A 15,942-nucleotide genomic window follows, 5' to 3' on the forward strand; every position below is an offset into this window, starting at 1 on the left:
GATCTACAATGTCTTGTACAGAATTGGCTACTAAAACTTTTACCGGCAATAGCCGGCTGTAGTTGTAACTGGGCTTCATGTACCTTTGCATGTCGTTTAAGTCCTCCTGCCGAATTACACTCTCTTCCACATGCCTGACAGATATGATTAGTATGGTGTTTAACACCACCACCAGTGGCCAGGTTGTCACTCATCTGTCTCGCTTTATGACTACGAAGATGACTCGAGTCCAGCTTTACTGAGGCAGGGTCTTGCACTGACATGTGTCAGAAATAATCGGACATACATACATACATACATACATACATACATACATACATACATACATACATACATACATACATACATACATACATACGTACGTACGTACGTACATAATCGGAGGTGAGAAGTCAAATATATGTGAGAAGAGGAAAAAAAAATTAAAGGAAACCAATCTGACATTACAAACTAAAAACGTTCCTGTACCCCAGACAAATACTCATACGTAGCTGAAACGTTAGCACACCGGGCGAAATGCTTAGCAGTATTTCGTCTGCCGTTACGTTGTGAGTTCAAATTCCGCCGAGGTCGTCTTTGCCTTTCATCCTTTCGGGGTCGATAAATTAAGTACCAGTTACGCACTGGGGTCGATGTAATCGACTTAATACCTATGTCTGTCCTTGTTTGCCCCCTCTGTGTTTAGCCCCTTGTGGGCAATAAAGAAATATATTTCAGTCCCTATTTTCTCGAATCGCCCCTCTTTTATCCCCAGAAAACCTTCAGCTCGTGGTTTTTGTTTACACATTAGGTCAGCTTGTTTCTGAATCTCATTGCAAAATTTGAAGATTCGTTGCAAAATGGCAACATCGAAGCTTATATCATTTCAGTAGCATTTTTCCATACACACACACACACACACACACATACGTGTATGTGTGTGTTTGTGTGCGTGTGCGTGAGTGTGCGTGTGTGTGTGTGTCTGTCTGTGTCTCTGTGTATGTTGTATAAATGAAGTACGGAAAACTTATTTGGATTTTTATGCATTTTAAGTGTACACGCGTTTCATGAAATTAACTGCCAAGATTTTGTAATTGATTGTTAATAAAATTATAGAATCTTTTCAATCTAAATCACAGACTTTTTAACTAATTTTGTTTAGCTAAACACTTTGAGACTTCGGATACTTGGTTGAAGGTGTCACGTAGAACACGGTTTACTGTTAGCGTTTTTGACAAAATTTTGTATTTTAGAAGTTATTTCGTGTTAACATATGAGAGGGAGAGAGAGTTTGAGAAGAAGAAAAATGATAGATAGGAGAAAGATAAAGAAAATGTATTAGTTAAAATTACCTTAAATTTGTTCAGGAAACACATTTCCCGTAAATTACCGTCGGTCTGTAATGTATCTGGGTCCGTCTGACTGTCATTCTGATTATCACCGGGGTTGTTGGAATATAAACTGTCCTTAATTTCACGCAAATCACTTCTAGAATGTTTGTTATTTTTCGTATTGAAATTTTCCTGAAAATTTGGTAAATTTCCACAGCAAATGTCTGAAAATATAAAGAATAAATTACCATCATAACAATCCAAAAATATAACGAGTAATTTTCAATAGCGAAGATTAGAAAATATAGCGAATTATCTTTATATATAAAAGTGAAGTTGTGTGTCTGTCTCCTACGATTTAGATTCCTAACTACTCCCACATTTTGCGGTGCAGTTTAACCAAAAGCGGGTATCTTATAGTCGTGATTCATATCGAGCCCTTCTGGGTATTAGCGCGCGTCTACGATGAGTCTACGATTTAAAAAAAAATTTACCATCATTTTTTCCCCATTTTTTAATGCATTTTTTTGCTATTATATAAGGGAAGTAACTCTCTAAAAATGTATTATTAAATCTCAGAACGTAAAAAGCTACAGTAACACCCCTCTTTGTGGTTAGCCATATTGAGATGGCTATCATACTTTACATCTCTAAAAATGCTTATATAGTTATTTCCCTTACAAACCCGAGCAACGCCGGGCGATACTGCTAGTTTTTTATAAAATCAATCCGGGATCATTTCGGTTTGAACGGTTATTATTAAATTTTTCTTTCCCTTTCATTATATTCCAAATAAAAAGTCATCGATTACACACACATATACACACACATACACATATATATTTGTACGTACACATATGCACATACATACATGTACATAGGATATATGACAAACTGATGGAAATCAGATGGTCAAAAGCTAGGAAAAGAAAAGGGGAAAGCCTTTTTTAACCAGTAGTAAGAGAGTCAGTGTTATTTGAATGTTTGTGCGCGTGCGTGTGCTTTTGTGAATGTTCACACTCCCTCCTAAAGAATTATATCAGGCCTGGTATGGCAACACGCAATGGAAGTTTTGATGAGAATGTTCCACCGTTATTCCTTGGGATGGAATAAATGGATATATTCAACACACACTCATATATATATATATATATATATATATATATCACGTGATCACGTGACCGACCAGGCTATCAGATGTAGGTACACATCGCTGGTCACAATGCGCTTCGCATTGCTTTAGCCTTCAAATGACGCCACCCCGCTGGCTAAGCTAGCAGGCCAATATATATATATATGTATATATATATATATATATTGTTATATTTCGGAATGGTCATATTGCCAGTTTAGCCAATAAAAAATCTTGCACAACAAATATTTAAACGTATATATATATATATATATATATATATATATATATATATATATATGCATATATATATATATATATATATATATTATATATATGATGTATATGTATATATATATATATATGTATTTATATATATTTATATGTGCGTATGTGTATGTGTGTATGTATGCATATATGTATGCGTGCGTGTATACATACGTGCGTGTATACACATTCATACGTATATATGCATTTGGTTATGTGAGACATCATAGGTAACACTGATCCGGTTGATTGCTTTCACTTACTGCTAGGCCTTTCTTATTTGTCATAAGTACAATGGAAATATTGAAGGGCTCTCTTTCATCTAACCCACCAGCTCCTTATGCTCAACACCCTGCTCAAATATCCGTTAGGGTGTGTTGCAGAGGGGGACGGTAAGGTTATTGGGTTCATAGTGTGTTTGTCACAAACAAAGGATCTATATGGTAGGATGATATGGTAGGATGAGAGGTTTAATACCGTGAATGTGGTGTTGGGGGTTATGTTTTAACGGTGGTTGTAACTGTGCCTGTTGTTGCCGTTGTTCAGCCCCCAAATCCGACCTGATAAAACAGACTACTGATCAAAATATTGCCAGCCGTGACCATAGAGGTAATCAGGATTTGGAAATTGAAAACAGAAGAAATCCCTTTTTAAACTTGATTATACTCTTTTTACTCTTTTACTTGTTTCAGTCTTTTGACTGCGGCCATGCTGGAGCACCGCCTTTAGTCGAGCAACTCGACCCCGGGACTTATTCTTTTGTAATCCCAGTACTTATTCTATCGGTCTCTTTTGCCGAACCGCTAAGTGACGGGGACGTAAACACACCAGCATCGGTTGTCAAGCAATGCTAGGGGGACAAACACAGACACACAAACACACACATACATACATACATACATACATACATACATACATACATACATATATATTATATATATATATATACATACATACATACATACATATATACATATATATATATATACATATATACGACAGGCTTCTTTTAGTTTCCGTCTACCAAATCCACTCACAAGGCATTGGTCGGCCCGGGGCTATAGCAGAAGACACTTGCCCAAGATGCCACGCAGTGGGACTGAACCCGGAATCATGTGGTTGGTTAGAAAGCTACATACCACACAGCCACTCTTGCGCAATTGAAGACAAACATATAATAAAATAAACTAGGACTTTCATATATACACAGTGAACACTTCTAAGCACTGTATACATGTTACTTGGAGGATTTGTAATACAGTAGAATATACAAATAAATAAGTATCCAAGGATCTAGGGGTCCACACAACAGCACTCGGACGGAATCAAGCAATGGAATTATTACTACTTTAATAACAATAATAATAATAATAATAATAATAATAATAATAATAATAATAATAATAGTAATAATAATAATAATAATAATAATAATGATGATAATAATAATAATAATAATAATAATAGTACCAGGCAGTGGCTCTCATGGCTTCTGATCTTAACTGATTGGAAGTGTTATCATGTACATTGTTTTGTCTTGGTATAAAAGATGGGCTACAGCAAATATTCTGCTCAATACCACAGATTTGCTTGTCAGTTGTTTGACCTTAACCAGTTGAGCATGTCCCTTAGTGGCTGACGATATGTGCATCTCTGATCACGAGCAGAAGTAGTGGGGGAGCATCATAGCCATGTGTTGAGAGGGATTCTTTGGGGTTTGAATAGTTCACCTCTGGAAACATGGGGGTTCTTTCAACATCCTTAAACAACCCTTATTCAGGGACCGTTTGAGCGGGATGGGCTACTCAACCTGAAGAAAATTCTAACTGGGCCCCACCTGCAAGGTCATGTGCTGTTTATCTTGATATGAGATCACCATGTCGCGCACATATGGTTGTGATGCATGTGCCTGGTGTACCTTTATCAGACGGGTAGTCATGATGGGTATATTGGGCTTCGTATATTTTACCCCAGTGTCACTTTGATGGCATGAACTGCTCTCTCACTCAATGATAATAATAATAATAATAATAATAATAATAATAATAGTAATAATAATAATAATAATAATAATAATAATGATGATAATAATAATAATAATAATAATAATAATAATAATAATAATAATAATAATAATAATAATAATAATAATAATAATAATAATAATCCTTCCTTCTATAAGCACAAAGCCTGAAATTGTGAGGGAGGGGGCTAGTCGATTACATCGACCCCAGTGTTTCACTGGTACTTATTTTATCGACTCCGAAAGGATGAAAAGCAAAGTCGACCTCGGCGGAGTATAATGACTGGATGTTAAAACTAGTTTTAAAGCACGAAAAGAAGAAAGCATCCCATTCAGTAATAAAACGGGCAAAGAAATATCAAAATGAATTTCAAATACAACAAATCCCAGAAGCAAGTACAGAAAAAAGCTAAGCGTTCCGTCAGTACAGTCCAGGGGTTCCGCAAGAAGTTACAAAATTTTTTAATTCTCCTGTGCAGATATGTGTGCATAAGACAATTGAATTATTGCACAGGGGTTCCTCGAGCCAGTGAAATGTTTTCTTGGGGTTCCGCTCCAGCAAAAAGGTTGAAAAGCACTGATGTAGACAAAGCCCTTACCCATCAATGACAGAAGGGTTTATCATAGCAGCCCAAGAAGCTGCCATCCAATATCTTAAGGAACGGCAGTCGTGCAACATGTCATGCATGTAAGCAACAAAATGAAACCATCGATCATGTTGTCTCCGTGTGCAGTCTTTTTGCGCCTACAGGAGTCAGGAGGATCCCCATCACATATTTTTCTTATTGTAATACTGTGTATACCCTTTTTCTCATTTCATTATATGTAAACCCCAACCCACAATTTATGTCCGTCTTTTTATTGTCCCTTTTTATCCTTCGACCTGGTGGCAAATAAAACAAATTATATCATCATCATCATCATCATCATCATCATCATCATCACCATCATCACCATCATCACCATCAACATCATCATCATCATTCATCATCATCATCATCATCATCATCATCATCATTATTATTATTATTATTATTATTATTATTATTATTATTATTATTACTAAGGCGGTGAGCTGACAGAATCGCTAGCGCTGGACGAACTGCTTAGCGGTATTTCACCCGTCGCTGCCTTCTGAGTTCAAATTCCGCCGAGGTCGACTTTGCTTTTCATCCTTAAATAATGCGGTTTTTATATAATTCTTTTAATCTTTAAAATTGAAATAAACAAAGTTCTTTTTTAATGTAAAATATACTCTCTTTCCGTTTATCAATTTGTGTTGCAAGATTCCTGATGTGAAGCTGTGTGTTGAAACAGATATTGTTGTATTTTGGGATGGTCATTTTTTTGTGCCAATTAAACACACACACTATACATGTGTTCTTCACTCGTTTATTACTGTTCTTATTTTTTTTAACTCATGTCCATTCTCCGGAAATCTTTCATCACGCATCTATGACCCCTTCAGCGACACTTTTCGTTTTCGTGTTTGCTCTTGTTCCACTTATTCCGGAGTAAATGGAGCAAGAGCACTTACTCCGGGGCCACATCCGACGAATATGCTGGCTGGGGCATCGTTTCCCATTCAAACTGCTCCAGCCTTTGGAATGTCATCTTCGCTGTATGTGGCCGAGCATTATCCTGAGGGAAGAACACCTTCTGTCTTGAAACCAAAGATGGTCGTTTTTCTCCTTGCGCTGACTTAAGCCGCTCAAGCTGCTCACAGTAGATCTCCTTTGTTATCGTTTGGCTTGGGTTTGAAAGTCCAAAGTGGGCTAAACCTTTCATATCCCACCAAACAAATAACAACACGTTTCCCTACACACTGTCTTCGGCGCTTTGACATTTTTATAGAGAACCTATTTCTGGCCACCAGTCAGTATTCGGTCCAAAACAAAATTCATTCGTGAGACGTGACCGCAAAGAAGAGCACACATTCACTCGCTGCGCACGATTAGACTCGAAAAATTTGTGACCCAATTTGCTGACTTTTCCGATTGCACGCAGTGGTCTATGAATGGTCGAATGAGCAAACCCAAGCTTCTCTGCTAGTTCCTGAACGGTTACGATGGAATTTTGTTCCACCAGGGTTTGCAGGACGTCCTCGTCCAGCTCTACAGATCTTCCAAAATGAGGCTCGTCATCTAGGTTGTAGCTTCCAGCTTGGAATTTCTGGAACCACGGTTGACGCTGGCTTACGATTACTGTTCGATCCCCAATTCCTCGCGTTTTCCGTTGCGTTGTTGCACCATAAAGCAAAATATGCCGAATATGCTCCTTTGTCATTTCCATTATAGCTTTGAAAAAAATAACTGCTAAAATCGAACTGCACTCTTCAAAACTTGCACTAAGAATAAGCACGAGGTAAAATTACTACCTGCTTTTATAGCAAGTTGATGTAAGTAGTTTATCCCGTTCCCTTCCAAATTTAGGTTCATGCAATTGAAAAACCGCATTATTCATGGTATAACCCAATATAAATATATATATATATAGATAGATAGATAGCTAGATAGATAGAGAGAGAGAGCGAGAGAGAGAGAGAGAGAGGGAGAGAGATAGGTCATGTTTACTTTTGTGTGTGCGTTTGTGTTTTTACACATACTCACACAGGCTTCTGTATGTGGGCGATAATATTAGGGAAGGTTAAAAATATTCGTGTGCAGTGAACCAAATAGTTGCAAAGTCATGCACACACGTGTGAAACGCACCTTGTTTTAAATAAACTTATATATATATATGTGTGTGTGTGTGTGTGTATGTGTGTGTGTATGTATATGTATCATACACAAATTATATCTGACATACATCATACACATGCAACACAGACGCAACACAAATAATACAAATTTAGTCGGATATAATTTTTACACACACTCGCGCACACATTCACACATACCTACACAGACAACAGGATATATATGTATATATAGTTTTATTCATACCAAGCAGACATGTATAATAAAAAATCTAAATGGATCCTTCGCCAGTTTCGACGATGAGTACTCCAGCTATTAAATCAATAGCAGTACACCTGAGTGAATTATTGGTTGACGGTGTATTCCAAAGACATATGTGTCTGTAACGTAAAAGCCAGATAAAATCCATGTGACTTACGTGTACAGTTAAATGCCACTCGTTATATCGAATTATTTCTCTTAACTCATTTTCGTGTCGTTTACGCAAATTACTTAAGCTATAAATGTAATCTACTCGTATTTCATGTTCGAGTGTCTCGTTCCACTGGTGATAGATAGAAAGATAGATTGATAGATTGATAGATAGATATATCGATAGATAGATAGATAGAAAGATAGATAGATTGATAGATATATCGATAGATAGATAGATAGATAGAAAGATAGATTGATAGATTGATAGATATATCGATAGATAGATAGATAAATAGATAGATAGACAGACAGACAGATAGATATGTTTCTTTATTAGCCACACAGGGCTGCACACAGACGGGACAAATTACAAGGTAGAGCTTTTCTTTTGGGGGACAAAAAAAAAAGAGGGTTTGGTTTTCGATCAAAAGGGATCGTAAAAGGAGGGAAAGAGGAAAGCAAAAAAAAAAAGGGGGGATAAAAAATAAAAGGAAAAAGAAAAAAATCGGTCAATAGGGATCGTTATCACAGAAATGTCAATATAAAGTGTAAAGGGGAGGACAGGTGAGGTTTATCCGTGGAAAGAAAAGCCTACGGAAAAGACCACGGTAACCTCGGTCAATGAAGTTACATGTTATTTAGATTGATAGATAAAGTAGTTATGTACGTAGGTAGGTAGGTAGGTAAGACTAATTAAATAGAAAATGAAGTGGTTAGAGAAATATCTTAATTTTTTTTATTATTCCATAAAATAACGGCGTAGACAGTAATAGCAACAAGAACACCGGTTTCCACAACAACAACTTGGCAAAGGAACCAATGAAGAAACCGCTTCGTGGTCACTTGAGTAGTATCAGTCAAATCTACCCTCCATTTTAAAAGTAGGGTGACACATTGGATAATAGCAGTCCATGACATAGGCAAAAAATAAAAAGGACGGGATGGTCAGTCCTGGAATGTCTTAGATAAGGCTTGTCCTGGGGCTAAAGACTACTACAAATATATATGTTTCTTTATTACCCACAAGGGGCTAAACATAGAGGGGACAAACAAGGACAGACAAACGGATTAAGTCGATTACATCGACCCCAGTGCGTATCTGGTACTTTATTTATCGACCCCGAAAGGATGAAAGGCAAAATCGACCTCGGCGGAATTTGAACTCAGAATGTAACGGCAGACGACATACCTATTTCTTTATTACCCACAAGTGGCTAAACATAGAGGGGACAAACAAGGACAGACAAACGAATTAAGTCGATTACATCGACCCCAGTGCGTAACTGGTACTTAATTTATCGACCCTGAAAAGATGAAAGGCAAAGTCGACCTCGGCGGAATTTGAACTCAGAATGTAACGGCAGACGAAATACGGTTACACATTTCGCCCGGCATTCTAACGTTTCTGCCAGCTCGCCGCCCTATAGCAGCAGCAGCAGTAATAACAACAATATAGCGACAACACTATAACAACAATAACAACAAAAAATTTACTTACCCATAAAACTGCTGCATCCAATCGTTGGCTTCGTCACATTATTATTATTATCATCGTGATCACGACATCCGGGTTCTAACGGTATTGGCAGACATTGATATCCTTGATTGATGACGTCGTCAGCAGTGGTGTGGGTAGTCGTGATGGCAGCGGTGATGTTGTCGGTAGAGGAAATAGCAGCGGTGGTGGTGGTAGTAGTAGTGGTGGTGGTGGCGGTGGTGGTGTCGGTTATGACATCGATTAAACGGGTGGGAACGTCGTGGTCGTCGTCGCCGTGGTGGTCGTCATGGTGGTGGTTGTACGATACGCCTTTCGACCGATTTCGTCTTACCAGCAATGATTTAGGCATTTTTTTTTTACTGGGTACGAGTTTGCACTATTAGGAGTAGGAGGGAGAGTGTCTGTGTTATGTTATTATTGTTACATATATACGGGTGTAGCGATTTGTTGAGTTGAATCGACGAGGCAGTATTTTCGGGGAAAAATCCACCACAACTGAAAAAGACAAGAAAAGGGAAATTTATATACATATGTATGTTATGTATGTATGTGTGTGTTTATTTATATATATATATATATATATATATATTATATATATACAGAGAGAGAGAGAGGTAGCAATATATGTTAACCCAATTAGGCTTGACATATACATATATATATTTATATATGTATATATGTGTGTGTTTGTGTGTATATACATATATTCAGAAAGATAAATACGTATACACACACACACACACACACACACACATATGCAAATATATTCACGTGGAGCATAAAAATACAGAATACTAAGAAAATACATAATTTCTTAACTCGACAACTGTTTCAGGAAGCTCAGAGTTACGTAATAATTGTAATAGACACAATTTTCTGCTGAAACATGCAAAAAGTCCTGGTATGAAATTAGAAACAGTCCGATGTTACAGAGATTTAAATGTAATAATTTTTATCCAGTGAGGAAATAGGATTAGGAAGCCATTATTTTTGCGCTCGACGAAAGTAATCATTTTAACCAAAATGAAACCAATGCGTGTGAGACTACACATATACAGAATGATAAACGGTGTGATTAATATATATATTATATATATATTATATATATATATATATTATATAATATATATATATATATTGGTAAAACGGTAAGATAACAAAAGAAAGAAAGAGACCTCAATATTATGTAAATAGAGGAAATTTATCTATACAATAATATGTTACATTACTCGATAGTCAAGATAAAACTGAGTTTCAGATGCCGAAGTGGAAATCCACAACACCATCTCTTCGGTTATCTGGCTAGTTGAAAACGCTATTTGAAACTCAGAGTTTTATCTTGACTATCGAGTAATGTAACATATATTATTGTATATATATATATATATATATATATATATATAATATATATATATTTACTCTTTTTTGTTTTTACTTGTTTCAGTCAGTTGACTGTGGCCATGCTGGAGCACCGCCTTTAGTCGAGCAATCGACCCCAGGACTAATTCTTTGGAGGCCTAGTACTTATATTATCGGTCTCTTTTACCGAACCGCTAGGTTGCTGGGACGTAAACACACCACCATCGGTTGTCAAGCGATGTTGGGGGGACAAACACAAACATATACACATACATACATACATACATACATACATACATACATACATATATACAACGGGCTTCTTTCAGTTTCCGTCTACCAAATCCACTCACAAGGCTTTGGCCGGCCTGGGGCTATATATATGAGGGCGCATGGCCTAGTGGTTAGGGTGTTGCACTCACAATCGCGAGATCGTGATTTCAATTCCTAGACAGGGTAGTGCGTTGTGTTCTTGAGCAAAACACTTCATCTCACGTTACTCTGCTATCACTTCGATACCTGATGAGTGGTGCACAGTGCACCTGTTCAAGCAACGTCGATTTAATGGAGGGAGTGAGCTCACGTACGACAAATACATTTATCATTATAAAACAAATCATTTGCGTAAGTCGTTTGGCAAAAGCTGAACGCTCATACATTGTCTTCAACAGCAGTGCATTAGATCTATCTGCTTGCCTGTCTGTCTGTCTGTCTGCCTGTTTGTCTGTCTGTATACACACACACACACTTATAAATGAGTGTGTATGTGGTTATGTATGTGTATTTAACCCCGAAAGGCTCTGAATCTGTGCATCCTGGAGAAAAAGGATTTCGATTTTCGAAATCTGCGTCCCAAACAGGAGGTTGTGCGTAAATAATAATAAAAATATATATATTTTGTTGAGAGAAACAACACAACCTTTAGATCGACAAATCTCTTACTCTCTATCTGTCACCATCAGTCTTTCTCTATTTTACGTCTTTTCCTCTCTCTCTCTCTCTCTCTCTCTCTCTATATATATATATATATATATATATATATACACACACACACAACATATATGTCCATGTATGTATGTGTGTGTATGTGTATATGTATACATACACACACACACATATATATATTATGTATGTATGTATGTATGTATGTATGTATGTATGTATGTATGTATGTCAGATCCCTTGTGAGGTCTCTCATGAGTGCTACTGGTCTCGTGGAATCCAATACAACCAGTTGCATGGTTGGGTCGTTGGCGACTAAACCGGCACCCCACAAATCTTACTGGTGAGGAGGGTTGCTAGAAACCCAGCAGGACTAAAAAGAACCTAACAAAAGGATTACTGAAACCAATGTAGGTTCGACGTCTATCCAGCAATTGTACGGACACTTAGAAATTCTGTGTTGACTTACAGCGTACAGGAAGAATACGAGGAGTAAGGCGTCCCTCACCTTTTGCTAAAGCATTTCTGTAGGAAAAGGTCACTCTGATATAAACGAGGATATGCAAGGAATGGCATTAGACATTTTAGGGATGTTTACTTACGCCTGTGAAGGCGCGTGGCTTAGTGGTTAGGGCATTCGGCTCATGATTGTAAGGTCGTGAGTTCGATTCCCGGCGACGCGTTCAGTCCTTGAGCAAGACACTTTATTTCACGTTGCACCAGTCCACTCAGCTGGCAAAAATGAGTTGTACCTCTATTTCGAAGAGCCGGCCTTGTCACACTTTGTGTCACACTGAATCTCCCTGAGAACTAGGTTAGGGGTACGCGTGTCTGTTGAGTACTCAGTCACTTGCATGTTAATTTCATGAGCAGGCTGTTCCGTTGATCGTATCAGCTGGGACTCTCGTCGTCGTAACCGACGGAGTGATCCTATATACTTACGCCTGAAATCATGACGATCTCACATTCTTGAACTTGCGACCCATGTTGGCAAGGATATCTTGCCTTAGCTTGTTGAGGGAAACTACGAGGTGTAGTGCAAGCCTTATTGGACCTAAAAATTTTGTCAGTAAGTCATATTCTATTTCTTTACTACCCACAAGGGGCTAAACACAGGGAGGACAAACAAGGACAGACAAACGGATTAAGTCGATTACATCGACCCCAGTGCGTAACTGGTACTTAATTTATCGACCCCGAAAGGATGAAAGGCAAAGTCGACCTCGGCGGAATTTGAACTCAGAATGTAACGGCAGATGAAATACCTATTTCTTTATTACCCACGAGGGGCTAAACATAGAGGGGACAAACAAGGACAGACATAGGTATTAAGTCGATTACATCGACCCCAGTGCGTAACTGGTACTTAATTTATCGACCCCGAAAGGATGAAAGGCAAAGTCGACCTCGGCGTAATTTGAACTCAGAATGTAACGGCAGACGAAATACCGCTAAGCATTTCGCCCGGCGTGCTAACGTTTCTGCCAGCTCGCCGCGACTCATATTCGTCTACGAGTTGACAACCATCGCGTCTGTTGTGATGCAGTTTGGCAAAATTTCTATGAAGGTATCGCCTTGGTTTGAACATCATAACATACTCCCGAGACTTAATTTGCATGTGTGTGAGTGTTGTACGTGCGTGTGTGTGATAGAAAACCGTTTTCATCGTCGATATATACAGGTGTGCATTCTTTATACTCGTATTGGAGATTAAAGCTTCAATAAAAATGTTGGGATGAATCTTTTTATAGGTAGGTTAACACGCAAAAAATGTCGATATTTATTAAGTAAAACACAGGGGACGCGTTGTAGTTGTTGTTGTTTGCGGTGGTGCTGGTAGTGAGGACGGATGTGACGGCAAAACGTCGTCACTAAATCTTTGTAATCGTTCAACTTTCATGTCGAAATAGAATCAGGTTAATGGTATAACTGAACACCAAATGAAATCACTGACACTGTATGTATGTATGTATGTATGATGTATGTATGTATGTATGTATGTATGTATGTATGTATGTATGTATGTATGTATGTATGTATGTATGTGTGTATGTATGTATGTATGTATGTGTGTACGTGTGTATGTATCGATATATAAATGTTTACACATACATACACAAACACACACACGCATTGTGTTTGGCGGTGCGATCACTGTGTAATGAAAATATGAGTAAAGGAGGTCCGTGGTATAAAGCCTTGTATATGTTTCTGTTTGTGTTGTGCGCGCGCGCATATATATATGATAAATATATATATTATATATATATATAGATATTATTATATAGATAATTATAGATATATAGATATATAGTATATGTATATATATACATATATATACATAATATATATATTATACATATATATACATATATATATATGTGTTATATATATATAATATATATCTATATATAGATATATATATATATAATATATATAATATAGATATATATATTATATGTATATATATATACATATATATACATATATAGATATATATATATACATATATATACATATATATATGTGTTTGATATATATATAGGTATATATATTATATAGAATATATATATACATATATATATATTATATACACATATATATACATATATATATATGTGTTATATATATATATATATGTATATATATAGAGATATATATATATACATATATATATATACATATATAACATATATATATATATATAGATAATATATATCATATATATATATATATACATATATATATATATATTATATATATATATATATATATATATATATATTATATATATATATATATATATATATATATACTCGTACACTGCACACACAATACGAGAAAGATAGTGTGACTGAAGAAAGTGAGATAGACCAGAGAGAGAGAGAGAGGGGGAGAGAGGGAGAAAGGAGGGGGGAGGGGAGAGAGAGGGGAGAGAGAGAGAGGAGAGGAGAGAGAGAGAGAGAGAGGAGAGAGAGAGAGAGAGAGAGAGGAGCTATAGAATGACAAACGAAAAGCGAGGCAGAAAAAGATAGATTTCAGAGAAAGAGAATGAGAAAGACCAAGAGAAAGAAACGAAGTGAGAGAGAGAGAGAGAGAGAGAGAGAGAGGTGGGTGTCTGTGCGTGTGGGCATGAATACGCTTAGACAAGTAACTATCTGCACACTCTCTTGTTTGTTTTTCTTTCCACATGAATTCATTTCATTGTCTAGTTTTATCAATAACTATCGTCTGCTTTCTGTGAAAATTTGGCGGTCGGTATTGTTGTCGAAAATTGTCGTGATTTCTCCTTGTCACTCGCATTTGTGCTGTTCACTTGTTTGACTTATTTTATATTTTTAGTCAACAACAGATATCCATTCTCTAGTTTTCTTCAATGCTTCGTCATAGGAATTTTTATGTTCTCGTTTGAAGAAGAAAAAAAAAAAAGAAAGAAGAAAAAGGAAAAAAAAAAAGAGAAAAACCCCTAATCATTTCCAACAGAAGCAGAGGACTTGAAATCAGAGGAGGGAGCAGTCAATCAAATTGACGCTGGTAATCAACTGGAATTTTATTCTATTGACCCATGAGGGATGAAAGCAAAGTTCAGCTAGACGTGATTTGAACACGGAAAATAAACCATTGTAAATAAATATCTCGACATTTCGGCTGAAGCTCTAACGATTCGAATAATCTATTTCTTTACTACCCACAAAGAGCTAAACACAGAGAGGACAAACAAGGACAGACAAACGGATTAAGTCGATTACATCGACCCCAGTGCGTAACTGGTACTTAATTTATCGACCCCGAAAGGAGATGAAAGGCAAAGTCGACCTCGGCGGAATTTGAACTCAGAAGTAAACGGCAGACGAAATACCTATTTCTATATTACCCACAAGGGGCTAAACACAGAGGGGACAAACAAGGACAGACATAGGTATTTAGTCGATTACATCGACCCAGTGCGAACTGGTACTTAATTTATCGACCCCGAAAGGAGGAAAGGCAAAGTCGACCTCGGCGGAATTTGAACTCAGAACGTAGCTATAGACGAAATACGGCTACGCATTTCGCCCGGCGTGCTAACGTTTCTGCCAGCTCGCCGCCTTCGATTCGAGTAATCTGTCCTAATAATAACTATTATTATAAAAACAGCAATAATAATTTTTTTTCCTAATTTTGGAATAGTCAACAATTTTAAGGGAGAAAGGGTAAATCGATTATATTAACTCAAGTACTGACTGATACTTATTTTATCGAACTCGAAAAGATGAAAGGCAAGTCGATCGGCAGTATTTGAACTAAATACGTAAAGC

At 37.0% G+C, this 15,942-nt stretch overlaps 1 protein-coding gene across 1 annotated transcript in view; it reads right to left on the reverse strand.

Annotated features, from left to right (window-relative positions):
- The window catches only part of LOC115224361 (zinc finger protein 200-like), a 25,077-nt gene extending 15,244 nt beyond the window's left edge, over positions 1 to 9,833 (reverse strand). The window contains exons 1-2 of the mRNA XM_029795237.2: positions 9,344 to 9,833; positions 1,332 to 1,534 (exon numbers count right to left, since the gene is read on the reverse strand). Of these exons, the coding sequence (XP_029651097.1) occupies positions 1,332 to 1,534; positions 9,344 to 9,692 (552 nt within the window). The 5' untranslated portion in view covers positions 9,693 to 9,833. The remainder of the gene's footprint in view (positions 1 to 1,331; positions 1,535 to 9,343) is intronic.
- Between the last annotated feature and the right edge of the window lie 6,109 nt (positions 9,834 to 15,942).

The sequence above is a fragment of the Octopus sinensis genome, linkage group LG25 (assembly GCF_006345805.1).
Source record: "Octopus sinensis linkage group LG25, ASM634580v1, whole genome shotgun sequence".
Classification (NCBI taxonomy): Eukaryota; Metazoa; Mollusca; class Cephalopoda; order Octopoda; family Octopodidae; genus Octopus; species Octopus sinensis.